General features: G+C 49.6%; 2 protein-coding genes across 5 annotated transcripts; both read right to left on the minus strand.

Moving 5' to 3' along the window:
• Window positions 1–30: 30 nt before the first annotated feature.
• ilf3b (interleukin enhancer binding factor 3b) lies at window positions 31–19,780 on the minus strand. 4 transcript variants are annotated; one of them, XM_056604794.1, is made up of 18 exons: window positions 19,696–19,780; window positions 17,935–18,011; window positions 16,389–16,612; window positions 13,928–14,108; window positions 12,648–12,858; window positions 10,999–11,090; window positions 8,941–9,036; window positions 8,582–8,693; window positions 8,291–8,388; window positions 7,813–7,924; window positions 7,498–7,611; window positions 6,674–6,882; window positions 6,040–6,243; window positions 5,315–5,608; window positions 5,006–5,138; window positions 4,849–4,896; window positions 2,402–2,830; window positions 31–1,182 (listed from the first exon to the last, which is right to left on the minus strand). In XM_056604794.1, the coding sequence occupies exons 1-18, from the start codon at window positions 19,778–19,780 to the stop codon at window positions 1,067–1,069; spliced, it is 2,835 nt and encodes a 944-aa protein (XP_056460769.1). In that variant the 3' UTR covers window positions 31–1,066. The 4 variants fall into 4 exon arrangements, with proteins under 4 accessions (XP_056460769.1, XP_056460768.1, XP_056460771.1 ...); XM_056604793.1 differs by having other exon boundaries at window positions 8,567–8,693; XM_056604796.1 differs by lacking the exons at window positions 31–1,182; window positions 2,402–2,830 and adding an exon at window positions 3,177–4,189.
• Window positions 19,781–20,175: 395 nt separating this feature from the next.
• Window positions 20,176–26,580, minus strand: LOC130397402 (prostaglandin E2 receptor EP1 subtype-like). The gene is made up of 4 exons (XM_056604849.1): window positions 26,340–26,580; window positions 24,447–24,778; window positions 23,551–24,096; window positions 20,176–21,409 (listed from the first exon to the last, which is right to left on the minus strand). Exons 2-4 carry the CDS (start codon window positions 24,741–24,743, stop codon window positions 21,134–21,136), a joined length of 1,119 nt encoding a protein of 372 aa, XP_056460824.1. The 5' UTR covers window positions 24,744–24,778; window positions 26,340–26,580; the 3' UTR covers window positions 20,176–21,133.
• Window positions 26,581–27,294: the final 714 nt, after the last annotated feature.

Consider the following 27,294-nt stretch of genomic DNA (forward strand, 5'->3'; position numbering starts at 1 on the left):
TCGTCTACCGTAAATGACGGAGTCGACGGGTAAAAACAAATGCAGGACTGCAAACATACGTTCTGGACAAGTTGGACCACAATGAATCGTAGTGTTATAATAATTAGCGACATTGGTCTATTGCGTGTTATTTATATGTCTAGATCTATCTAAACGTTACCGTTTGAAACCCATTGCACGTTGGCGGTTCAATCAGGACAAGTACAACGGTAGACTAGTATTAAAAAAGATAATGTTGACCCAAGTTATTATCCCGATAGTGTCACGTATTGTTTACAGGTTTAAAAAAAAAAAAAAGATTAGTTAATAATACAAGTTCAACTTAAACATATGACCATCCCAAATAAGAACCAAAAAAAATCAAATTAGGCCTTCAAAATAAAACATCTTTATTGGTACACCCAATATCTTACACTGTCAACAGACACCATCCAAGCTTACACTGGTGGGACACTTGGACTCAAAGGACAATTCCATTAATTCTCAGAACTATTTGTTAAAATTACTACATTGAATGAGGTAAATATTACAAAACGAAGCAAAAATTACAAGCAATAAAAAATAACAAGCTGTTCAGAAGCCTAATGTGTCGTTTAAGAAAAATATCAATCTGAAATCTGTCAATCAAAAACTCAGTAGTTCAAAACTAAGTGGTCAAGGTGGTCCTTCTTGGTTTCACCCCAGAACTAAAACAAACCCCGTCCTAAACCAACTGAAGAAATCAGATTAGAAACTGAAAGCATTCTTTTATAATGAAACACCAGGGAGGAATGGCGGGATTTTTACAAAGAAAGATTATCATAGGAGGAGCCAAACACAGGAGCAGGGAACCAGAGAACACGCCCATCAACACCATTGCCGCACTCGAGTCCTCAGACCTCAGGAGTCTGAAGTCTGTTCCTCACCACGGGCGACGGCTTCTCCACACAACACAATGTACCGTCCGACATTACATCTCGTTCTTCGGAAAAGGCTGGAAGAGGAGAGTGATGAAGAGGAGGGTAATGAAGAGGAGGCGGAGGATGCTGCTGAACCAGGGGGGGGGGGGGGGGGGGGGGGTCGGAGTCTATCTGTACTGGTAGTTCATACTGGGGTCGCCTCGCCCGTAGCCGGCTGGGTTGTGGTACTGGGACTGCTGGTTCCCAGCGCCCTGTGTGGCGTAGCTGGACTGGTCGCTGTATCCTGGGGGCGAGAGTCAGGGTTTGAGGAGAACGGCTCTTATTGTATAACACTTAAAAACAGTGATATAGCATGGTGTAGCGTCTTATACTAGCCATCTGTTGTATACAGGGATGGGTTTACACTTTGTTCTATGAACATCCTTACTGTACAGACAAGGGATGGCGAAAATGTAAAATATTCTTGACTGACCACCGAGCCTCATTAACCGGTTAACCGATCAGATTAAAATGTGCTATTTGAAATAACCATTTCGAGCCGCGCCAGCTGCCTGCTATTTCAAAACGGTGGCCATATCTCTCCCGTTCTGCCTCCGACTCACACACACACACACACACTCCGAGTGAGAGGCAGTGGCTCTAACCGCGGCACGACCCGTGTTTGAATTGAAACACGAGGCATGCTTACTGCAAGTTGACCGTGTGTAGAGAACGGGCTCGAACGCCCACAGTGGTCTGAGATGGCGCAGACCTGGTTGAGACCCTACGCGGGATTCACCAGGGGCCAATCGGAAGAGGGCAGCGTTAGGAGCTCCTTTGAAACATTGCCACGGCTCATTTAAGAAAATCACAGCTCAGAAGAGATGCCGCTTGTTCAGTTTGGAGGAGACGGAAAAATTGAGTGAGGGATAATTTTTTTTCACCTGAATAATTAAGACTTGAGGAGAAATGAGTGGGCTCGAGACGCTGTGTCCGTCCAACTTCCAATAAGTCACCTCATCTGATCATCTTTTTGTGTGAAGTGAAACCAACACACTCCAGTCCACACTGACCCCAAATTTTTTTTTTAACCGACAAGCGACAAGTTTGATCGGTTAACGTTGATACGGTTAACATCCCTAGTACAGACAGATATATTCTTGGTTCTCTTTTTTCTGACAAATGGACTTATGAAAGTGGCTTTGGATAAAAGCATCTGCTGAACGCCCTGAATGTAAATGTCACATCTCCGAGAACAAAGCCTGCCTCTTTCCCTCTGAGAACAATCATCAATCATTACTTAATACCATGTGGAACAGCCAAGCTTAAATTGTGAGTTGAACCCTCGTTTACCACCAGGTGTGATCTTAAAAGCATCTAAAAATGGATCTGGTGGATCCGACCCCAACCTCTGTGAGGTTAGGGTCGGGGTCATAAACAGGGCTGTACAAATAAAGTTTAATTGAATCACACCTGTTGCAGAAACAGACACACGTTCGAGGCTATCCCTCCGACCTGCTCACCTTCGTAGCCGTAGTCTTGGTTACCGGCCACGCCCCCGCCGGTCACCTGACTGGGGTAGGCGGTGCTGTAAGGGTACCCCCCCGCCCCGCCCTGCGGCTGGGCGAAGTTCTTCTTGCCCGTCCCGTAGCCCTGGCTGTACTGGCTGTAGACCCCGGGCCCCGCTGGGACCCCTGGGGGGTGCACCCCCGGGGGGCCCCCTCCGCTGAGGGCCCCCGGGAAGTGTGCCTTTGCCCCCGGGTGCATGGGGCCCTTCTTGTTTGGGGGCTTGGGGCCGGGGGAGACGGCTGCGTAGGCGGGGTCGTTCTGGTAGTAGGAACCGTAGGAGGGTCCCCCAACGGGGCCCGGGGCCGGGCCGGCGGGGGCATTGGTCGGGGGGGCGCCCGACGGGACGCCTGGGGGCCCGGCTCCACCGTTGGAGTTGTAGTAGTCTGGGAAAGGGGGGGGCGGCAGGACAGCGGACGGGTTAAGAGGGGGACAGCAGAACTAAACACATTCAGTTCTATGTGTGAGTAACTGGTCCAGGGGGCATGGTCACCTGGTGGCCATCTTGGATCCAAGCACTAGCAGGGTGGGAGAAATTAATTCATTTCCCTCACCAGGCTAGTGCTTGGAACCAAGATGGCCGGCTGGTTCTTGGATCCAAGATGGCAGGCGAGTACTCGGAACCAAGGTGGCCAGACGGCTAGTGCTTGGAATCAAGATGGCCGGCTAGCGCTCAAACCAAAATGGCCACTAGGTGACTAAAGCCAATTTAATGTTTGAATTCGTTTCCGCATGCAGAGACAGCAACCAAATCACACTACAGTGGGAGAAAAAACACGTTTATTTAGAAAATCCAAGCAAAGCAGCGTAAAACAAGCGGGGAACATCACCACCGCTCAACTTTAATCACAGTAATAGTCAGATTCAGAGTCTCTGTTCAGAGGAGTCACGTCTTCGGCCGTCACACACAGTTGCCACAGCAGTCTGTAGTCTGAGGACTACAGTGGCTGTCATCATGCATACAGCAGCGAGCTGATGTGTCAGAAACAGCCGTTTACAAAGTACCTAGCTTTGTTTATTATCATCATCATCATCACGGGTTAAAGAGGCATTCACCAAGTCAGGGAATCAAACCGTTGAGTCCGAGTCATTTCTGCCACTAGAACTTCATGAAGATGGGAATGGACACAAGTTTGAGTCTGATGTTGGTGTTCAACCTGTGGTCCCAGAGCCACTTGGAGGTCAGATGACGACCTTCTAGGGTCCATGTTGAGGAACGGCTACATAAAAGCTCTCCAGCTTTGGAAAATGACCGATGGGAACCCAGTTTATGCGTTGAATTGATGATTTAAATATCTTTGCTGCTTTCACACATATGGGCCAATCAGGGAACAGCGAGAGCTACATGATTTGGCTGCTGTCCCCCAGTTTGGCTTCTCCATCTTTCGGTTGTGAAAGGCGGTTCCAACACAGCAGTTTCCTGTTCATGAGGCCAAAGGAAGGCTCTAGTTCAGACGTAAGGTATGTGATTTATGACAGACGTGATCCAGGCGTCCAGATCCAGACGTAAACGCTATGAGAGAGCGAACGTCCCTCCGAGGCGATGGGAGGAGCCAACATTTCCTCGAGGTGGTGGACTGGAGGTGAGCTTGAGTTGAGAAGACGACGCCACTGGAAGAACTAGTTTGTGACCACGGTCGGTTATCGGACTACTTGATATGAATGGTTTAATACTGGGGGGAGGGGGGGGGGGGGGGTCTAGGTAGCAAACTCGCTGTAGCCATAGCAGTCTGAGACAAAGTCACCTACAGAGTGAGACAGGGCAGAGAAGGCAGAAATGTCAGAATTAGATTGGACTTGGTGGCCGATTATTCAGGTTGTTTTTAGATTTCTCTGCTACGTCGGTCACTGGGTCAGAGCCTGCAGAGCCGGGGGTCTGAGACTGCTAGGCTGGGGGGGGAGGGGGGGGGGCAGGGCCGAACGGACAGGAGAACCAGGCCTGGGGCTCAAAGCAGAGAAATGTAAAACCATCCCAGTGAGAGCGTCGTCCGTCGGTTCGAGATGCATGGGGGTGCTCCAGCTACAGTCAACATCACACCGAGGTCTGCCATTCTCTTGTGGTCAGCCAGCAGTACCATCGCAGCATGTAGCCTCACACCTGAGACCAACACCTCGCTACAGTTCTCAGAGCAGGCAGCGACTTGGTCTAGTCAATAGACTTAAGCGTTCGCTCTACAGCGAGACCTGGCTGTTGGACCATCTATCAGCGATCAGGTCGTGGGCACCCCGAGTGTATTTAGTAACGATTGACATAATATATGCCATTTGGTGGACACCTTGACTTATATTAAGTAACGATACTCATAATATGCTCTTTGGTGGACACCATTGACCTTGTGTCTTAGAATACAGCAGGCGCATGCATTGGTGCCTCGTCTCGGACTGATTAATATCTAATACTCACTGTATCCGGAGACGCCGTTGTTTCCATAGCCGTACGTCCCGAAGCCACCTGGGAAGGAGAGGCCATATTAAAACATTATTACACACACACACATTATTACACACACACACACACACAGGTCTCTGATTGAGGGCAGTGAAACGTTGTCTCCTCTCACCTCCTTGGGAGTAGCCTCCTCCGTTATTGAAGCCCCTCCCCCTTCCTCGGCCTCGCCCAGCTCTGCCCCGCCCCCTGGGCGTGGCCGTGTCAGCCCCAGAGGCCCCGCCCATCATCCCGAAGCCTGCTGTGTTCTGAGGGAAAGAGAGAGAGTCAACCATGGGGAAGTCTTGGTTCCCAGAGTCGAGACCACCGACTAAGGGGACCCCACCAGAAAGGGCTCATTAGGGAGGAAGGGGGACCCCACCAGAGATGGAGGGGTCTCTGGTGGGGAACCAGAGAGGGGTCATTGGTGGGATGGGGGACCTACCCGGGGCTGCCCGGCCGCCGGCCCCTTCTTCTTCTTAGCGGCCTCGCTGGCGACGCCCTCGGGGAACAGCCGCTCCAGGGCGTCCAGGGCGGCGTAGGCCTTGGCCACCTTCTTGTTGGAGCCGGTCCCCCTGAACTTCTGCCCGTCGATCTCAACCTCCATCACGAAGCGCTTGTCGTGGGAGCCGCCCGTCTCCGAGATCAGCTCGTAGCGCAGGCCGCGCCGCTTCTCGTTCAGCTCCATCACCGGGTTCTTCCCGTGCTTGGTGAGGATGGGGCCCTGGTGACGGGCTCCCTGGGGGGGAGGGGGGGGTTAGTGCTCGGTCAGAGAAACTAGACCGTATGTACATGTATGCATTTAATATTGTAATTAAGTAACTATGTAATCTCTGATTATTGCCGACTGTCTTTAATGTAATGCAGTTAATGAGTGCACCACAACCTAAACATATCAATGATGTTCTGATTCTTGTAAACGCTACAGCTTCTTTAACTGCATCAGTCTGAAAAACTGTCCATCCTAGACTGCAGACTAAATCAAACTTTTTTTATACAGCGCCTTTCGTGCAAAGTTGCAACACAAGGGGCTTAACAATACATTCAAAATAAATAAATCAATCGAATGGATTAATAGAATGCTGAGCTAAATGGGTGTGCTTTAAGGTTTCCTTTAAAGGTGTTTAAAGATGGAGCCCCCCTCCCCGTGTGACTGAGTGTCCCCCCTACCTCAGGAGCGTCCGTGGCGTCTGCTGCGGGCACGGCTCCTGAGCCGGCGGGCCCCCCAGCGGGCGTGGGGGCCTCCACGGGGACCAGCACCGGCTTGACCTCAACGGGGGCCAGCAGCACGGGGGCCGGGGCCTCGGGCGGGGGCTTGGCCGCGGGCTCCGTCTTCAGGTCCACCCCCGTGGGGAGACCCATGAACTGCAGCACCTGGAAGGGGGGGGGGATCACCAGTTACATTTACATTCAGCATCCGCTTTTCCCCAAGGCGTCTTACATAGGTACTGTCAGAAGAAAGAGAAACAATATATCTCTGTCTCACTAACAATCACAAGGTCGACCCATTCCCCGTATACAACAAAGTGCTACACAATGCTAAGAAATATTGTTTAGGTCGTACAACATACAATAAGTTAGAGGAAGGTGGCCATGCAGAGTTTAGGTGAACTCTGAACACCAGAGAGAAGGCTCTTCACGTCGTCCTCAACCCAAGCATCTAACCCTCGCCGTTCTGATAACACCTACGCAGCGCTTTCTCAGCATATCAAGAAACAAACAAGTTCACACAAAACCGGCCCACTCAGCGAGACAAGTCTGAGCCTCTGCCTCAGGAGAGGTGCATGATGGGAGGCAGACCCACCTTGACGGCGACGTGCAGCTTGGCGGTGCGCTTGGAGGGGCCGGACGCCTCGAAGGCACGTCCGTCCACCTCCACGCTCATGGTGAACACGGGCACGTGCACCGGGCCCGTCTGGGACAGCAGCCGGTACTGCAGCCCAGGCTTCAGCTGGTTCAGCCGCATCAGGGCGTTCATGGTCTGGGGGGGGTCTGCCTTGTCCTCGGGCGCCGCTGGAGGAGGGAAGGTGGGGGTAGAGATCAGTTGGTATGGCGGCCCTGAGAGAGGAAGCGTCGAGGTCTGCTGTTCAGAACGGCTTTGGGAGTGCGGAGGGGAGGATGTGTTGCCAACTCAACCCTCCGCCTCCCCCAAACAACAACAAACAGCAGAAATGTCTGAGTCATGGATCCATGATAATTAAAATTAATTATTGCGGATCCATGGTCCAATTGGACCAAATCTCAGTCAATGTTTCCACAATCTATCCGTGAAAATGTTAATATAATGAAATGTATAATGTAACGTCCGATATCCAGAGTTTATGATGCAGATTATACAAAATGATCACAATTCAAGGTATCCAAATATGAGGCAGTAACTTCTCCACTGTAGTGTTTGAGTGTTACAGGGCTCCCTGTTAACACCCTTCAGTTCAGTCTCACTCAGAGAGGGACGGGAGGGCTGGTATCGGCAGGAGCCCGGGGCGTCAATCAGCCATAGGAAGCCATGCCTGCAGTATCAGGTTTATCCCAGAGAGGGGGTCATACAGGGGCTTCCCCTCTACCACACTATGCTCTCAAACCCCCTCAGGTGACCCAATGTTTCCAGACCTGCCCTGAAGGACCTACTCTTCTTCTGCAGCTTCTTCTTCTTCTTGTTGGGGCTCTTGTCCTCCGCTCCCTCCTCCTCCTCCATCGGCCGCTTCATGGGCGGAGCGTAGGTGGTGCTGGGGGGGATTTGGACTGGAGACCGGCAGACAGACAGACAGGCAGACAGACAGAGGGACAGACAGACAGACCGGGGAGAAAAAGTTAATTTACAATGTGGATTTAGAGATTAAGATCAAACCAACCAAGACTCCAACATTGACAACAATAGATATAGATATTTTTGTTTAACAGTTACCAATATTCCACTTCTAACCACCAACCCCACAGACGTACCTGTATAGTCGATGGGGATCTCAGTTCTGGGTTTCTTGGGCATCTTGGAGGGCAGGGGGTCCATCCCCAGTACCTTGTGGATCTGACCGAAGGCCGCCAGCCTCAAGGCGTGCTGAAGATAGAGAACCAACATTTAGTACCAAGAGAGCAGAGCACGAGGAGTCGACAGGAACAATTGAATGGTTACGTCTTCTCCTTCACTGAAGGGCACTGCTGCTCTAGGTACAGAGTTGAACAGATTTTAACTTTAAGGATTATTACATTTTATAATAATAATAATAATAATAATAATAATAATAATAATATTCTGCTCAGCACAGTTTTTGAGGAAATCAATGGCGGCGATTTAAAAAAACGGTTCTGTGTGACCGGCCGTTAAGTAGGAAGAGGTCCAAATTGTTCCCTCCAGGTGTTTGAGGATATGGGTTCAACCCACGGGCTGCTCTGGGGGCAGTGATGTCTCTTCCTGACGGCTCACCTGTGCGCTCTGCGTGATGTCTTCTCTCTGCTGCATATCCAGGTGGCCGATGGCGTCGGTCAGCTCCTTCTCACACGGGTCACAGATCCCCGCGCCGTCTGACACACAGACATACACACAAACATCTCAAACTTCAACGATAAGATATACTCTTAATAATCCAAGATGGACACTTCAGGTGTCAATCAACTGCAGTACATAAAGTGTTATAACAGGCTTGTCAAGGAGACGAGGTAAGGCAGTGAGGTGAGAGGGGTAGGTACTAGTGTTCTCCACCTGCGTGATGCATACCCGACATGAGGATGCCAGAGGCCAGGCATTCTAGAACCCTGCGCAATGCCTCGCCCGCTCCCATTGGTCGGTTCCCGGTGCCAATCGCCTTCTCACACAGCAGCTCCAGGGGCTGGGGGAGAGTGCAGACAGACACAGCGGTTAGACAGTGGTGGACAGCGGTAAGCCTTTAGCACAGTGGTGCTCAATTGGGGGTACACGTAAAAGGGGGTACCACTTTGGACGAATGCAGGGGGTGCAGGCTAGGGGTCAGCCCTGTAGGACTGACCCGAGCCCAGCACTCACCCAGCCCTGTAGGACTGACCCGAACCCAGCACTCACCCAGCCCTGTAGGACTGACCCGAGCCCAACAGACTCACCCAGCCTTGCAGAGGCTCCCAGGTGGGCACGCGGGAGCAGAGGTCCCTCAGGATACGGATGACGATGACGCAGGAGCGCAGCCCGTTGGCGCGGGCCTGGGGACACAGCAGGGGTGGGGGGGGGAGACACGCCTTAGACCTCGGAGCACCGCCAGCCAACACAACAGAGGACATAACAAGAAGAAGGAGTTACCCGAGCCGCACCACACACATACAGTACTAACTGGGCGTGGTTTATCCAGCAGGCAGAGCCTGTGGAGGTGTTTCTACGAGAGGTAACGGCATTTAAATGGCCGGTCGTTCTGGCTGGCAGGAAGGAGGGGGGGGGGGGGGGTTTGGGCTGAGAGCCTTGGCTGGTAACAGAGAACGGGCGGAGTAATGATACTTAGACAGCATGCAGTGCTGTCTAAGAGAGAGATGATGTTCTAGAGTATTCTAGTGCTCCATAAAGGACCTTGGTATCAAAGTCCCTTGTGATTGGCTTAAGGTTGATTAATCAGTAGAACATGACATCTGGTTTGATCACCGCTAGTGACAGCACTACACGTGGAGCACTCCCCTATAGAGACAGTGGAGGATGTGAGGCTACATACTTACATACAGGCCCCAGGGGCCGACCAGGGTTTCAGTTTAGTTTGAGAGACAGAAAGGTATGGAACAATAAAGCTAAACATCAACATGACCGGCAAACAGTAATCATCTTCTTTTTTCCTCTACAACAGAATGGTGGGGTGGAACCGGGTCTAGGTCTAACACACACAGTGAACTGATCACACACAGAATATTACCTTAGTAATATTAATATTACGTTAATATTACATAAAGATGGGCGTGTCTCCCTTTCTGAAGGGCATGATTGTATATCTTAATTAAACTGTCCTGCTGGGCTATGACCCTCAGGGTACTGCTTCAACAGGTGCTGTGAAAGAATGCAGAACAAAAGGTCTGGAACGATGTCCAGATCTTTTGTTCTGCCCGGGGACCCTCCACTCTTCCGCAAACTGTGAGTGGATACAGAGTCCGTAGGCTGCGATTTTTTCCACACGTTTGCGGCAGTACTTGATTATATTAGGAGATAGTAGGGCAGGGCGATTTCGAGTTTAGCGTCAAAAGATCACAAAATGAACATAAGAGTATTTAGATTAAAAATAATATATAAATATATATTTATTTTAAGTTTTATAGAAATGGCAGAACCGCTGGATACATATCTTTAGATTGGAACATTTTGTTTTTGACCATTGAGTATTTTTTTAAGGCAAATTTCAAAGTTCTCAGTTTTTTTTGGGAGAGACATGCTGAATAAACACATGTTTTCAAACTCAAAAAGAATCGTTTGAATAATCGTGATTTCAATATTGACCAAAATAATCATGATTATGATTTTTTCCCCATAATCGAGCAGCCCTAGGAGATAGCCCAGCTTGACGGTTCTCCTTTAGGAGGCACAGTCCTTTAATACAAGGCTCCTGTAAGGGTAGGGGGGCGGTTCTCCAATAGAACTTGTGATCAGGTGACAGTTCAAAGAGGTGCTGCCAGAGACACGTTGAGCATCACGGGTGAAGCCAAAACCTCCACATAAACACCGTATCCGAGTGATGTAGAAAGTGTGCTTGGTGGCACCCAGTACAAACTACATCTAATAACAGACTGTTTCGAGAGCTCAGTAGCCCAATGGGGGCCGTGTTAAATGAAGAGACCGCCCATTTAAGAAGCAGTCAGGAAGTGATACACCTGATCATTTAACCCGTTATCCTTTAACACCACAGTGCAATGCAACCTACTAAGCAAAGCAGTACTATGATAGGAGAAACAAGAAGAGAAGAGACAAGAAGAGAAGAGGGACAAGAAGAGATGAGAGACAAGGAGAGGAGAGACAAGAAGAGAGGAGAGACGAGAGAGACAGAGACAGCAACAAGGCGTGACGACCCCTAGTTAAACGGACACCAAAGACACACAGCAAACTGAAACACAAAGGAGAACAGGAGTCTCCGCTCTACGTTCCTCTGCTTCTTCACTTTAATCTTATCTTGAGACAAATAAAGACAAAATGCAAACCTGGAACCACTTGGCGTGGCGGAGGGACGCCAAGGCGGTTAGGCATTTCTGCCTGTCCAGAGCATCCGCTGGGTCGGGGACAGAGAGCGACTCTAGTGGTGGTGGATAAGAAGACAAGGTACAGTTTGACCAAGGGGAGTTCTGTCAGACGGCCAGGGGGGTTACTCTCGGCCAGGCCGGGTAAAGGGGAGGGGGGCTCCCCTCCACGCGCTCCCACCCTCCCTGGGGCACCGCGCCGGGCCCTGGGCCCACTACGCCACAACCCACGCGGACGCTAGGTGTGGTGCTGTTAGGGGTGGGTTGCGGCGGCATGTAGCTGGTGTCGTGACTTAAGGTGTCAGCTTAAACGGTGTGTGTGAAGGAGGTGAGGGAGGAGGTTCAGCCGGTTGTATCATCAACCCCATCGCTAGACGCCTCTGACTCCCCCTCACTTTAAACTATGGACTGAATGTGTGTGTGGCTAGTGTTAACACTACTAGCTCCGTGGTGGAGGCTGTTGCTAGGCGACGTGCGCCCCAGTGCCCGCGTGATCGGGAGGCGTGTCTGAGAGCGCGGCCAGGGCGAGCGCGGAGGCGGAGCCCCGCCCCCCCTTTGACCCGGCGGCGGCGTTCCGCGCCGAGCCCCTTCCGAGACAGAGAGCGACCAGTTGGTCAAAGGTCCAGCGTCCCTACAGACGGACAAACTAGAAGGCTTGACAGAGAGAGAGAGAGAACGGGAACCACAGCAGCATCAGGACGCACATAAGGAGCATCATCAGTACGACCGGTCCACACTGCAGCAAGACTGACTGGGGGGTGGGGTGGGGGCAAGGAGCAGGACTAGGGGTCCCCACCGAGCGGGCCAATCACTGGGGGCTCCTGGAGCCAACAGGGGCGGGGGACTGACAGGCCAGCTGCTCTCTCTGCTCTAGTGTCACTAGCTCCTAGCGGTTTGATACCACTGAGTTCAGATCCATGTTAGTTTACGTGAGGTCAGGGCCTCTCGCTCAAGGCTGCCGGCGGGGGTCGAACCCAGAGCCTTTCGGCTGGGAGTCGGGCCCCCGGCCGGCTGTGTGGAGCCCCGTTTCCCGTGGTCCTCATCTGTAACCCCACACCCGTCCCTGCAGGGGGACGGGGCTGACGAGGCCCCCCTAAGAGCCAGGGGCCCCCCCAAGGGCAAGGGAACCGGACCCAGCGACACACAACTAATTTTTGCTGCAATGCGAACCGTTCGTCAGGAATATGAATCATAACACATGCAAACAACGTGGTTTCTTTTGTTTTGTTTCGTTCCATCTCAGTAAGCCTTCTTATCGTTGGGGGGGGGGGGGTGGCTTTAAAACCTGTACACAGACCTGTCACTCATCACAAGCGCTACCTGTCCCTATACTGTATATTGGGCCATCAAAAATGTAGATTTACATCGTATGGAACTACAAGGGTGTCTAGAGGGCTGTAACCATGCCAGCATAGGTCAAAGTTCACTTTACACTTCTTCTGTGCCCTAGCTAGCTCCATTGAAGGCCCAATAAACAATATCTGTCCCACTGGTCGGCCAGTCTGTCTGCCTGTCTGTCTGCCTGACTGCCCGTTGGTCTCCTTGCATGGTGGAGGGGCCGCTGGTTGCTAGGGGAGCACGAGAAGTGGGCGGGGCCTGTCCCGCAGCCTTACCTCCCTCCTCCACCTTCACCTCCACCATGGCCACGTCCCCCTTCTCCCCCTTCTCCCCCTTCTCCGCCTTTTCCCCCTTCTCCGCCTTCTCGCGCACCAGCGGCGAGGTGAGGTTGACCGTCATGCTGAGGGGCGGAGCCTTGGTGTTCTGGATCACGATGCTGGCCTCCGGGAGGTTCTGGGTCACAATGTAGGCGTCCTCCGTCACGGCCTATCAGAGAGCAGGAACAATGAGAGGTTGGGTCTGACGGCCTATCAGAGAGCAGAGACAGGGAGAGGTTGGGTCTGATGTCCTCATGACGGCCTATCAGAGAGCAGAGACAGGGAGAGGTTGGGTCTGATGTCCTCATGACGGCCTATCAGAGAGCAGAGACAGGGAGAGGTTGGGTCGGATGTCCTCATGTAGCAGCTTCAGGTCAGGGCGTGATGGGGGACACTAGAGTGGGTTCACATGGAGCAGGGGGGCTACAATGAAATACACTAATCCAAAGCGACTTACAATAAGTAAATTTGTAGAAACAACAAACATCTCTTGGTAGAGGAAGGATGTTCATATAACCACTACTGTGACTCAAGTTCCCGATTCCCAGATTGGAACAAGACCTGATCGGTTTTGATCAAATTCACATTCTCCATTATGTTCCCTCACACCACTCGCTTTAAACTGATCACTCTTTTGCTGATCGCTACGTACACGGGACCAGGAACTAGTATTCCAACCCTAAACAAGGGTTGGATGGCTCTGAAGCTGAGCCATCCGCCTGGCAGAAGACCCTCTAGCCCTACTTACGTCTACACAAGTAACTTCTAACACCGCGCCTCCGCACAATGATTTATTTGTGGCCGTCTGCCAGACTATCAACGTTGACGGCCACATATTGATTTTCTAGATTGTATTTATTACGGTAAGCGTTACATATATTTCACTGTAGAGCGCCGCTGAGCTCACTGATCTGGCTGAGCCGCTCCTTTCCCTCGTCCCTCTCTCTCCCTACCACATGTTGTTTAACAGCCCATCCGCTACCTGCACACTGAAACAAACATGCTATTGCACGTCGATAGGCTGGCAGCCAAATACCGGAACATAATCGATGCCAAGTTCCGATCCACCCCCCCCCTAACACCTCTCCCAAAGCTGAGGCGTTCTAGTTTCCTCTGATCTGATGTCTGTCTGTGTTCTCAACAGCGCAGTCTCTCTCAGAAACAAGAAATGAAATAAGTTATTTGCACCCCCCCCCCAGTAGAGTCTTTCACCCTTTACCCCCCCCACCCTCTCTCACCCTGAGCTGTGTAGTCAGGTTGTCGGCGACCTTCCCCAGCAGACAGGCGGTGGGCTTGTCCTTGCAGAGCAGCACCAGCTCCAGGTGGAGGTCCCCCTTCAGCAGCAGCCCCTTGGCCACCAACCCCACCCTCATCACGCCCCGAAGGCTGCGCGTCACCAGGTCCCGGGGGTCACTGGGGCTGGAGGGGGAGGGGGGACCGTTAGAACACATCCTCCATACAACAGTCAAATACAACTTCATTACATGCTTTGTAAAGCCGTGATGGGCGGACAGAAACTCTGCCAGCCGGAGTGAATGGTTAAGGGGTAGGGCTGTCACTTTTTATTCGAAGTTCGAATATTCGTTCGAAGGTGGGGTGAAAAGTTCGAATTCGAAGTGTAATTCTCCATTCAAACTCTAAAAATGCGCTATGAAGAAGACAGCGGCGAGTGGCATCTCCTCAATAAAGCGGCCCTCCTGGATCCCCGCTTCTCCCGGTTAGTCCACCTTTCCCCTGCACAGAAACATCTCGTGACTGAAAGCCTCTCACACGAGCTCACTGAAACGGAGACCGACACTGATCGCACACGACGGGGAGAAAAGTCCGCTGCTACGCTGGGCGCGATGGGCGCCCGACTTATACAGCACGGCTGACAGAAGCAGCTGCAACGGTAACGGAGAGCTGCGAGACTACTTGTAATTTTCTTTCCGTAAGGAATAAAAAGAGCAGCATGCCGTGTTGGAGTTCGGCCTCACAGATTGTTCGTTTATATAGGCTGTGTCCGCATGGACGACATGCGCTCCGCATATCGCGCTCCGAGCAGTTATTGTTAATGTGTAAAAGACAGCCGCACTTGTGTGTCGGAGCTTCCTCTTGTTGTGTTTACAAATGTGTTACCAAAGATGTGTTTTTATCCTGTGCTGTTATGAATTCAGTAGGTATACGTCAAAAATCAAGACTGTTGTCGTGTTCCATGGGGGGGGGGGGGGGGTCGAATGTATTCGAATGTATTCGAATTAATTATGGACATTCGAAATTCGTTCGAATTTCATTTTTGGAAAAAGTGACAGCCCTATTAAGGGGTCTGTAAAAGGTATAAAGCAACACTGTCATCTCCCTCAGGGAAACTGCAGACATTGAGGGAATCGAACCTGGTACCTTACGCCTGGAACACCCCAACCTACACTATTCTCTTCCTTTATAGGCGACTTATTGCTTAACAGACACTAAATATGAATATGAATAATGGCGGGCATTTCTAAGAATGTCTCACGTGTCTTATGTACAGCCGCTTGTGTCGAGGTGTTTAGTGTTAAACATCATGCTAGGACTTCAGCGAGGGCTGCAATGCACAACCAGAATCTTAATTCAAAATATCAATATCAATAATTCAAAATATCAGAAAGCCTCTCTCTGTTGGCCTCTCAATGTCACCCAGGGCTGTCTGCCTCCCCCTCAGCTCTCCCTCCCCAAAGTTTTCTGATTACAGTTTAATGCATTTTTCCCAATTCACCAGCTCTCGTTCTGAAGGCCAAACGTCGTCCGCGACCCGCGAATTTTAAAAAGAGCCACGAGCTGCAACCAGCTGCATCGCATCATCCGCGACACGCGAAATTTAAAGAGCCACGAGCTGCAACCAGCTGCAACGCATCGTCCGCGACCCGCGGAATTTAAAGAGCCACGAGCTGCAACCGGCTGCAACGCATCGTCCGCGACCCGCGGAATTTAAAGAGCCATGAGCTCTAACCGGCTTCAACGCATCATCTAAGTAAATATGGCTGAAAGCGAAACGGAGGAGCTGGTGATTGCTCTCATTTCATGTTCATTTCAAAATGATATGCGTTCATTTACCACTTATTGTTTTATGTTTTAATAGCAAGTATCTGTGCACACACTTGGAAGATTTTTCTTTATTTAAAATAGCCATGCCTAATACTGGACGTATTTCCCTAATTCACAGTATCCGTTTCTTTATTAACAAGACACCACCAATTTTTATTTCATTAAGAGAAGTATACGTCATTACACAGAAGATTTTTTTTCTTTTTTAAAGTCTCTGCAGCTACAACATTATGTTGTATGATTAGTTTTGCACAATAAATGTTCTCAAAACGACATACATTTAGCAGTTTAGCTTTCCTTAGAGTCTATGTAACCTGTTCTGAAATGGTTCTATTATGATTTATATATCGTGATATATATCGTTATCGCAATAGGTTGCATGTATATCGCAATATGGATTTTAGGCCATATCGCCCATCCCTACTTAGCAGGGGTCCATATATCAGGGTTTAGCCTAATTGAATTAGTTTAAAAAGAGAAAACATTTTGACTAAAAGCCATGATTAAAAGTTGACTAAAATGTAAAGACTTTTGGTCGCCTAAAACTACCAAGGAAAACAAAACTAATAAGCATTTTCGTCTAAATACTAAGGCTAAAACTAAAATAGCTTACAAAATTAACACCGCCCCCCTCACCTCTCTTTCTCTGCCTCGGGGAGGTCGGGGTCGGGCTTGGGCTCGCACTTCTCCTGCTCGTCCAGCCAATCGGAGACGGCCTTGAGGGCGCGCTCGGTGTGGGACACCATGTTCTGCACGCCCTCCAGCTCCTCCTGCGTGGGGTAGATGGCCGAGTGCTTGGCCATCACGTGCCGGTCGTCGTTCATGAAGATGCGCATGGAGCGGTGCCGCATGGGTTGAGGCTGGGGGAGAGGGCACAGCAGTCGTCATGGTTACACGTAGTTAGTAATATCACCGGGAGGCGAGGGCACAGGAGTCGTCATGGTTACACGTAGTTAGTAATAACAGTGGGAGGAGGGGGCACTGGGGTTTGTCATTAGGGATGGGAATCGAGAACCGGTTCTTGTTCAGAACCGGTGCCAAGTCAACCGATTCCTTGGAATCATTAGCAAGCCTGCTTAACGATAACTGCTTTTCCGCTTATCGGTTCTGGTCGCGGCAAATGCGTTATGACGTCACGCACACGCTGCTTTGTTTTGGTTCAGAACGCAGCAAACATGGCGCCGCCGAGGAAGTAGCGCATTGTGCGTTCACACCAAACGCGACGGGGCAACAAGATCCCATACAAAGTGAACGTAGAGACGCGTATCGGGCGAATCTTTCGCGAGAGAAACCCGGCGACAATTTTTGATTTGTCGCGCCACACTTTCACCGTGCACAGGGGCGCGCGTTCACGAGGATTTGTGCCGTGACAAATTCGCTTGAGTTGAAATATTTCAACTTTGACGCATATTTCGCGTGATGACTGCCAATCAGCGTTCAACAGCGTGGCCACTGAGTGACATGTTTAACGTAACAGCCAATCAGCGTTCAAACTCAGTGCAGTGAACTGCAGCATGGAGGAGAAAGTGATTGTCTCTCTCTCTCTCTCTCTCTCTCTCTCTCTCTCTCTCTCTCTCTCTCTCTCTCTCTCTCTCTCTCTCTCTCTCTCTCTCTCTCTCTCTCTCTCTCTCTCTCTCTCTCTCTCTCTCTCTCTCTCTCTCTCTCTCTCTCTCTCTCTCTCTCTCTCTCTCTCTCTCTCATAGGGATTGGGCTTCTCGGGGTTTGTTTAACAGTGTTGCTGTGGTTTCCGGTCTTGTGTGTTCCAACGTTTTATTAGGTAGGCCCATCTAATAAATCGAATCAATACTTAGATTTGCATTATGTTTGTGTCAGTTGAATTTTGTTACAAGTTGAATGCAAATGAGCACTGTTAGTATTCCAAAAGGCACAAGCTTCGCCGGGAGGAGAAGTCAGAGGGTAGTCATGGTAACACCAAGTTAGTAGTAGTAGTGCCAGGGGGAGATGTCAGAGGGGTAGTCAATTACAGATGGGGGGGGGGGGTCATCAAGGTTACATTGCGCTAGTGGTATCAGTAGTAGACGTTCTGTTGTGATGGGCCGCCAGCCAATCCGAAAAGATTGTTTGGTGAATTAAATTGGATTTCTCTTTGACGGTGGCCAATACTTCTCAAATTTATGAAGATGTAAATGATGATAAAAAGCATTGAATAGAGCACAGTTACCATAGCTGCTGTTGTGTGTTGGGCAGAGGTCAGCAGCGTCGGGGCTGGGGGCAGAGAATCCAGGCGGTGCACTTTATCTACGGAGGAACCAGAACACATGAGGCTCAGTGAAGGACTCTGGTTTAACACTAAGGAACCAGATGACAATAACGGACCCTTTGAGGAGCAGCTGGCAGCTCCAGACAGACAACCAGAGCTACCCTAACCAATCAATACCATTGATTATCGTGTTCACCATGTCAATCATTACCTTGACCAATCCCGTTAGATTGATTGGTTGATGGGATTGGGCCTCAGTTGGCAGTTCCACAACAACGGAACGAGTCCCTGATCAGGGCAGACTTCTGTATTCACTCCTACGATGCGTTGACCCAAATGTCTACTGCTCACCTGGACACAACTAACTAATGTTAATGTACTAGCCCAATACCTATCTTTGCTATGACGACAGTACTGCCTACCATGCCTTTTGTTGCATGCTGCATACTCCCACACTTGTCAGTGAGCACCATGCGGTTAAATGCCTGAAGCCTTGAGCTGATTTGTGCCGGCACTGTGCACTAAGAATACAGTTCAAATGACAACATTATCCACGGACTCAGAGCTCCCTGCGACCTTGGTCGGGACCTGAAACATCCTTTAAACAGAGCAGAAGAAACACACATACTTCCGATGGTACCTCCTCCCTGCATGTTGTCCAAAACCCTCCTAGTCCCCTTCTGCAACTTGTCATCAAATTTCAAATTAATGGTGTTTTAAGTGTTTCGACCACAAACACGGCCCCGTTGAAAGCAGTTATACTCTGGCCCGTCCAGCATCGTACAGAGCAGCGCTCAGTCAGTCGTTACTGGGTTTAATTTCCACTGGCGCTATCCCCACATCGCGACTGAATGCTTTGGGATGAAAATCCACCACATGTCGTATTTATGTAGGAGGGAACCTGTAGATCGCGCACTGGAATAAAGTGGTAGATGGCACTACAAGAAGTGTAGGCATTCCTATTTTCTTATCTGCAGTTTCAGCGATCAGGTCATTCAACTGTTCTGGGCTGCACAGCTCAGAAGGTCAGCTATGTTGTGAGCGGCTCACTAACCACCCATAACTGACCACCCAACCATAATTAACCACCCACCGGCCACATAACCCGGCGAGGAGGCTGCGGATGAAGCAGTGAGGTATAGGACCACAACATCACAACCTTGGTTTTCCACTAGCTGTGGACGTCTTGTTTATTACATAATCTGCGGTTCTCATTCGGTCTGCAACTTGTTGAGAGGACGTGCAGAGCGACAGTGCCCGACCTCCCCGCCCGCTGAGGCATGTTAATAATAACTATAGTCCAGTGCTTCATCACCAGGTGGTTCTCAGCAGTGGAGGACCAGCGGCTCGGTGAACATTTTAACCCAGACGCCATTTTAGCACCGCTTCACCCCGCGGGTCGCCGAACCACTCGACCAGCTCCCTGCCGAATTAATCGATCGTGCTCAACGATGATTGATCAGGCAGATACTGCTCGTCTCGAAGCAAAGGGACATCATCGAAACCGATCGATAAAAACACGCGCATCACACGCGCACCTCGCGCCGCGCAGCTAGCGATAGCGCCGAGCTAGCCGCTGCACGAACAAAAGGCACGAACAAAGGAACATGTAGCCGAATAAAGCGGTGAATTAACGCCAACCGACGGATTACAGTGATAATTCATCGAAATATGCCACGCAGTGTGTTTTGGGGTAATCTTTTTAAGGCGTTTGGGACTTACCGGTGTATGCGTTTTGTTGGCCAACGGAGGGTGTGCGTCCAGTACCAGCCTCCGGTCTGTCTGAAGGCACAACGGGAACGCCCATAATGGCCCAGCATGGCAATGATTGGACGGGAGGCCGCACAAGGTTTATGATTGGACCAAACGGTGGCAGCAATTTATAACAGTCTGCTAGGGACGAGGTAGATTTAGGGGATGAGGAGACGAGTGTACCCCAATACTCTGTGTGTGTGTGTGTGTGTGTGTGTGTGTGTGTGTGTGTGTGTGTGTGTGTGTGTGTGTGTGTGTGTGTGTGTGTGTGTGTGTGTGTGTGTGTGTGTGTGTGTGTGTGTGTGTGTGTGTGTGTGTGTGTGTGTGTGTGTGTGTGTGTGTGTTTCTGTATAATATATATAGTGTTTTACATATATTATATAGACATAGATATATCATGAACATATTATTATTGTTATATTTATAATATATATTGTGATCTGCAAGTATTTCAGAGAGTCTACAACTGGCCAAGCAGGAACGGATGAAACGGATGAAAAGACCCAAAAAGTAACATATAATATATATTTTAATTCAGTATATTACATTCAACAGCTACAGCTTCTTATGAGTACCCATACAACTGGGTACTCAAAATAAATACCACGAAATACACGGTTTGGTGCCTCCACTTCACATATACATCACTGTAGACCAGTCCCACACAACACTGTCACAGTAAGCTCTGTACACTTTGTGTGGTTATTTACAGGTGAGCAGGGCCAGTAGAGCCCTTATAATATACCTCCTCTCCTTCCGAAGCACTGAGCTCCAGACATTAGCTTTAAGACTGGACGGGACACTGAGATCTGCCTATTCCCTGGAAAACCTCCCATCATGCCATTGGATTAGCTTTTTTCAATCAATAGAATCTTCATTTTTTTTGCTTTGTTGCATATTTTTACGAAATCCGATGTTGGATGGTTTGAGTCTGTCAAAAATAACCCTCTAACCCACAGCCATCTCCCGACTGCTCGCGTTCCTACGACAGTTCACTCTTATCACCCCTCGTTCTCCAACATCAGACCCTGGACGAACTCAGCGCTAAAACATCCACACCACTGGTTGGTGCCTTTGGTTCAACACTGTGAATAAGCTGCCACTTCTCTAATCAACTAAGTTCCAAAGTCAGTTTGGTTTAAAGTGACGAATGCTGCGTCCAATCTCCAGCCCCCAGCCCCCTGGTCCCGCCCCGCCTCAGAGCTGTGGTCCCGCCCCCCCTGGTCAGATCCTATTGGCTCTGTTCTTCTCCGTGCTGACGATGGAGCTGTGGTCCCGCCCCCCCTCAGATCTTATTGGCCTTGCTCTTCTCGGAGCTGACGATGGAGCTGGGGTCCCGCCCCCAGTCAGATTCTATTGGCCCTGTTCTTCTTGGAGCTGACGAAGGAACCGTGGTCCCGCCCCCCCCTCACATCCTATTGGCTGTGCTCTTCTCGGAGCTGACGAAGGAGCTGGCCTCCCAGCGCGAGGAGCGGAAGGCCCCGCCCCTGAAGCTGGCGTGGCGCTTGGTGAGGCGGTAGATGCGCCGCAGGATGGCGCGCCGCAGCAGGATGTAGACCCAGGGGTCCAGGATCTGGTTCCAGGTGGCCAACCGGACGCCCACCCTCATCAGCTCACTGTAGTACGTGATGTCGGCGCCCAGGGCCCCCCGCCACGACCGGCTCACTGACATCAGGCCGAACACCTGCAGGGGGGGAGAAGGGTCAAGGGTCAGGGGTCAGGAGGACAGACTAACACCTGCAGGGGGTCAGACGGGTTAGGGGTCAGGGGCCACGACAGACTAACACCTGCAGGGGAAAATTAGGGTAAGGGGTCAGGGGTCATGTTAGAGGTCAGGGGTCAGGAGAGACTGAAGGGGTCGGACTAAGCACGACACGTTAGAGGTCAGGGGTTATGAGGTCCTAGGGTCGTACGAAAACACGTCTGATAGATAGCTGTTCACCAGGACCTGGACCGGTGTGTTAGACAGACCCTTCGGTGGGGGTCATGGTTATGTTCCAGTATGGTAATGGAGGCGTATATGAAATAGCTCCCCCCCTTGCCATGTGCCCCCCCCCCCAGGGGAACGTCTTATAATTCATCATTAAGAACTACATGTAGTTATAAAAGAATCATTGTTAAATACGTCTGTCTGTCTGTCTGTCTGTCTGTTTGTCTGTCTGTCTGTCTGTCTGTCTGTCTGTCTGTCTGTCTGTCTGTCTGTCTGTCTGTCTGTCTGTCTGTCTGTCTGTCTGTCTCTCCCTCTCTATAGGTGGAGTGGAGGGGCCTGCCTCTGTGAGTAAGGCCCCCCTGCTGAGTGTAGCTCCATCCTGGCCCCTCTTCAGGGCCGGGGGTCTAATGCCGCTTTTCCACCGCACATGTAGCTCGACTCGACTTGACTCGACTCGACACGACTCGACACGGCAGCAGCACGGGTCGTTTTCCACCGCAAATAGTACCTCCTGGACGTGGGCGGGGTCGGCTGCGCGAAAGGGCCGTGACGTATTTTTGTACGCGACGCAAACAACACCTACGCAACCCACACATGGAGAGAACCCACATAACAACAATGGAGGACATCGATAACATTACTATTATTAGCTGGCACGTTGAAGAAGTTGAAGAAGTGGAATATGTTGGCTGCGGCGCTGCTATGGCTGTTACCAGCATGGTTGCCATGTCGCTCTCGTGACTTCGTCACACTCTCTGGCCAATCAGTGGCCGGCCGTCTGCCGACGTCACCTTTTAGCATCGGCTCAGCCGCTTGAAACCTAGAGCGAGGCGGTACTAGAAAAAGCAGCCACTTCAGGTACCAGATACCATGTTTTTGGCGGTGGAAACGCCAAAAATGCGAGCTGAGTCGAGTCGAGTCGAGTCGAGTCGAGCTGGTACCATGCAGTGGAAAAGCGGCAATATACCACCCAGATGGCACTTTAACGACGTCCTCTGACCCCTCAGATCAACGCCTCTGAAGGGGACAGTAGATCAGCAGGGAGAGTCTGACAGCTGGGCTGCTGGTTGAACCCCATCCTGTCTCAAGCTGTTGAGCTGCTCTTGGGCAAGGCATCATAACCTCCCCTCACGAGCTGTCACTGTGGTCAGATGTTTGAACGGGTGAAAGTGAGGCTGAAAATACCTTTGGAATTCCCTCTGTTACCTCAAGCACAATGACATAAAGGCAGTCCACTAACCATCACGTTTAGAAGGTAGATTACAATATATATTGCTATATTAAAAGTAAATATTACTATTTAGAAGGTATATTGCTATACTTAGAAGGTATATCACTAATAATATTTATTCTTAATATAGTAACATTTGATATGTATTGAATATATCTTACTTTATTTATTATATTAATAAATTATAGGTGTATTAAATATTAAGTATTAATAATGTTAATAAAAAATTTCACTTATTTTGTACACAGCTAGATATTAAAAATGTAAGCTGAATATTCCTGGATGTGGAAAGTATAGGCCTATGTCTTGTTGTGATTAATGAAACCTTACTATATACTGATGACTAAGACTGATGACAAATCTACTAATATGATGATGATTTTATGAAGGTTGGTGTTAAGTCCACTTTCTCGGAAAGACTCAACCATCATCCCTCAGGTCTAATTCTCCCTCACACTCGGTTTCAACAACAGGACATTGTTTCATGTGTTGTCAGGGTGTTGTAAAAGACTTCCACATGTTTATAGATCATAGTTTGTACTGTGGAAAATCCACATCTATAACAGAGCATTCTTTTCATACTTGACACAGAGCACTGTCCTACACCGACAACAAACTAATCACTGCTGCGTTTCCAGACACATGTCGTAGTTCCCAGACCTACCAGCAGGGGGCTCCAGCAGATGCAGGACGTCACCATGATGCCCAGCAGCTGCACCACCATCTCGATGTCATGTGACTTGGCGGAGCGGCGCTGAGAGCAGCTCCGCTGGCGGAGGCGGGCCCTGACCAGCGTCACACCGCTCACCGTGTTGCACAGCAGCGAGACGGAGAGCGAGGCCAGCCCCAGGCCGGAGAACAGCCCCACCAGGGCCACGTCGGAGCCCCCCACGGCCCCCAGCACGTGGATGAAGCACCAGGTCCCGGGGAACTGCGGGCTGTAGGCCCCCAGGCGCAGCGCGGGCAGCAGGGCCACTCCCAGTGCCCCGAGCCAGATGAGGGCCACGCCCAGCTGGGTGCGGGCGGTGGTGACCAGCCGCGCGTGGAGCAGCGGCCGCGTGACGCCCAGGCAGCGCTCGGCCGCCATGGCGCTGCCCAGGAACAGCGGGCACAGGCCGAAGAACACCATGCTGCCGCCCAGCAACAGGCAGGCCGCGTCGGGGGGCTCCGGGGTGCCCTCCGGACCAAGACGGGACCCAGTCAGGTAGGGCTGCTCGATTATGGGAAAGATCATAATCACGATTACTTTGGTCAATATTGAATCACGATTATTCAAACGATTATTTTTGAGTTTGAAAACATGTTCTATTTATTCAGCATTTCTCTCCCAAAAAAAACGTTGTAACTGAGAACATGAAAAATACATTAAATGGTCAAAAATAAATTGTTCCAATCTAAAATAATATACAGATATGTATCCAGCTGTTCTGCCCTTTCTATAAATTTTTTTTAAAAAAATCCCCCCCCAAAAAAAACCAAAACTTGGATTATGTTAATTTTGGGTTGTTTGACGCAAACATTTAAATCCCGATCAAAATTCGATGAATCGCCCAGCCCTACCGTCAGGTAGAGCCGCAGCACCAGCGCCCCCGGGATGACGTGGCCCACCAGGTCGGTGGCCACCAGTGTGCTGGCCAGCAGCAGGAAGGTAGCCTTGGAGCGGCGCCGGAAGCGGTTGTAGGCCTTGGCGAGGATGAGCAGGGCCACCACGTTGGACAGGATGCCCAGCGTCATGGACAACCCCGCCGCCGTTGGCACCTGCTCGCTGCCATTGTGCCAGCGGGGTCCGGGGTCCGGCGTCGGGGGGGCCCCCAGGCTGAGGTTGGAGAGGAGGGAGGAGGCGTTGGAGCGCTGCATGGCCAGCTCATGGGGCCTCCGGGGGTCAGAGGTCACTGATGGGGAGAGGTGGTGAAGGTCAGAGGTGGGACCCACACTGGTTGACCCTTGAAGGTCAGACACACACACTGGTTGACCCTTGAAGGTCAGAGGTCAGAGACACACAAACTCGTTGACCCTTGAAGGTCAGAGGTCAGACAAAAACGTGTTGACCCGGTTTCAGCTGTGGAGCTTAGAGGTTTGTGGAGTCTTGCTTACAGGATTAGTACCGCAGACCGCAGACATTATGCATCGCACACAGAACCATTCAGACAAACACCGAAGGTCAAACAGGTTTAAGTTTAAGTTAAGTTTAAGGACACAACCATTAAAATAACAGCCATTTATAATTGTATTATTAAATAATTGTATTTATTTATATGTTTGTAATTGTATTATTATAAACTCCTGCTAATAACATGACAGTCACCTTATTGTTTAGGCTACTCAGGAAAGATACGTATGCATTTTTACTCTAAACTAAATGTATCATAGTTACATTAATTTATCACAACATTTCGAAAAATTAATCAGATGAACCGAAGCTCCTGCATTCTTCGAGGAGCTCGGATTCATTTCCAGCCCGGGTTCAGTCGAGTTCAGACGTGTTTAAAGATATCACTGCGTACAAAAGTGCCTTTGGATTCTTAAGTAAGCCTGCATGCATACAAGGCCTATATTCAAACATAGGTCCGATGTGGCAGAGAGGTGGGGATCATGTCTAAAACTTTTAAAAAACAGGCTTTTAAAAAAGGGGCGGAAGGAGGACAGATTGAAGTGTTTCATAGTGCCATGAAATCAAACAGATGACTGATAATCAAAGGGCCAGTATTTGGGTTGAGGCTACATATCTTCTTCTGGTAGGCCAACAGTGTAGTAGGCCTAATGTTTATAAAAATATGTGTTGTCCTACCGTTGAAATATCAGATTTACTGTCAATCAAATGCAAAATAGACTTCTCTGAAGGGGATACTGAATTATGTCTTTGCATAAGTTACTGCCTTTTATGCAAAGTGAAAATCAGATAACTTAAACTCTTATATATTTTTAGATTTAGGGTTACATCTTATAATTCATCCTTAAGAACTTCAATTGTAGGTCTATAATACCCTAACTATAAAACTATTATTATATAGAATTAAAAAGTCCGATAATTTGTATGTGTTGATCAAGATTTAACTGCAGGTAATGAGACCTCCGGTGGAGGTGCGGTTAGATCGGTACAAAGGGTGAAATGTAAACAGATTAGTGACTCAATATTAAAGAGTTTAAACAGATATTGTTCGACACACCTTCTGCGAATCCTGTGTCATCCCACTTTTATATTAGGCTATTCATATTTTAAAGGTTTTAAAACATATAGGGTACAGATTAACTGAAGGCCTGCATGAGACAAATGTGGCCCTACCAACAAAAGTCGAAAAATATAAACCCGGTTTGCAATGACCATGTTTTAAATTAAAAATGCGCTAATTAATGATAACGCAAAACATCTAAATACTGGACCCCACGACACGCACAAACTTAAGCACGCAATAAACGGCAGGCGTGTTAAAAACCCCAATAAAACCAACCTACCTTGTAAGCTTCAAGTTCAATAATAAATCCATTTGTATTCGTCTTCAGCCATGTCGGGAACAAGTTGTTAAAATAACCAGCAAAACCTCACACACACCGTGAACAGACTTCCATCTCCGTGTCGAAGGATGACAGAGTTAATGTGGTCTGTCCTCCTCCCGGTCCAGTAATAAGACCCCCCTCTCCTCCTCAGGTCCCAGTGGGCGGCCGCAGAGAGCGACCATCACGCAAACAACACGAATGTTGCTCAACTCTGCTGCTCTCTACCGCCTCCTACCTCTCTTTATAGCCCCCCTAGTGGCGTGCCGTCCAATCAACACTGCAGCTCTGCGTCCACAGTCACTAGTTTGGGTTATAAAACTCCGTCAGCCTTCTCAAGGTTTATGAGAAGAAGGTAAAACAAGTTGTGCATGACTATTGCTCAAGTTGTAACGGATGGCTGCGTAAGTCTTCAACAAATATAAGTGTAGAGAAAATATAAACACAACACTTTAACATGTTTAAATAGTGTCTATTGAAATGTTAGAAGTAGGGTTTCAACAACACAACTATTGTTATATGATTTTTATATCTATATATATTTTGGTATATGGATTTTCCAAATAAAGGGCCTTCCCAGACCCAAGAGGGAGCCCAATGCTGGGAACACTGGTGAGCAGTAGATTGATCTGCCCTCTGGTCTCACCTGAGAGATCTGACCGTGAACATGGAGGGCTGGGATTGTAAAGTTTTTACGGGTAGTTCGGTCTGCATAGCGGCCATTCCTCTGACAGGCTTTCTATTGGTCTATAAAACCAGTAAAACCCACATTCAGAAGAGGAACTCGACACAAACAGTTGTGGTCTGGACACAACATATAAATTACACAACATGTATTCTGGGCTGCAAAGTGGCCCACAATGCTTGATTGATTTCAAGAACTGTGATTGACACTGAATGGGAAGGAAGATTTATT

Source organism: Gadus chalcogrammus, chromosome 2 (genome assembly GCF_026213295.1).
Source record: "Gadus chalcogrammus isolate NIFS_2021 chromosome 2, NIFS_Gcha_1.0, whole genome shotgun sequence".
Taxonomy (NCBI): domain Eukaryota; kingdom Metazoa; phylum Chordata; class Actinopteri; order Gadiformes; family Gadidae; genus Gadus; species Gadus chalcogrammus.

Coding starts and splice junctions, on each gene's coding strand:
- ilf3b (XM_056604793.1), bottom strand. CDS start 19,780: ATGGGCGTTCCCGTTGTGCCTTCAGACAGACCGGAGGCTGGTACTGGA. Junction 8,694..8,940: donor GGGAGCCTCTGCAAGGCTGG/GTGAGTCTGTTG, acceptor ACTCTCCCCCAG/CCCCTGGAGCTGCTGTGTGA. Junction 7,612..7,812: donor GATCCCCATCGACTATACAG/GTACGTCTGTGG, acceptor GCCGGTCTCCAG/TCCAAATCCCCCCCAGCACC.
- LOC130397402 (XM_056604849.1), bottom strand. CDS start 24,743: ATGCAGCGCTCCAACGCCTCCTCCCTCCTCTCCAACCTCAGCCTGGGG. Junction 24,097..24,446: donor TGCTGCGGCTCTACCTGACG/GTAGGGCTGGGC, acceptor ATAATCGAGCAG/CCCTACCTGACTGGGTCCCG. Junction 21,410..23,550: donor TCTGCTGGAGCCCCCTGCTG/GTAGGTCTGGGA, acceptor CCCCCCCTGCAG/GTGTTCGGCCTGATGTCAGT.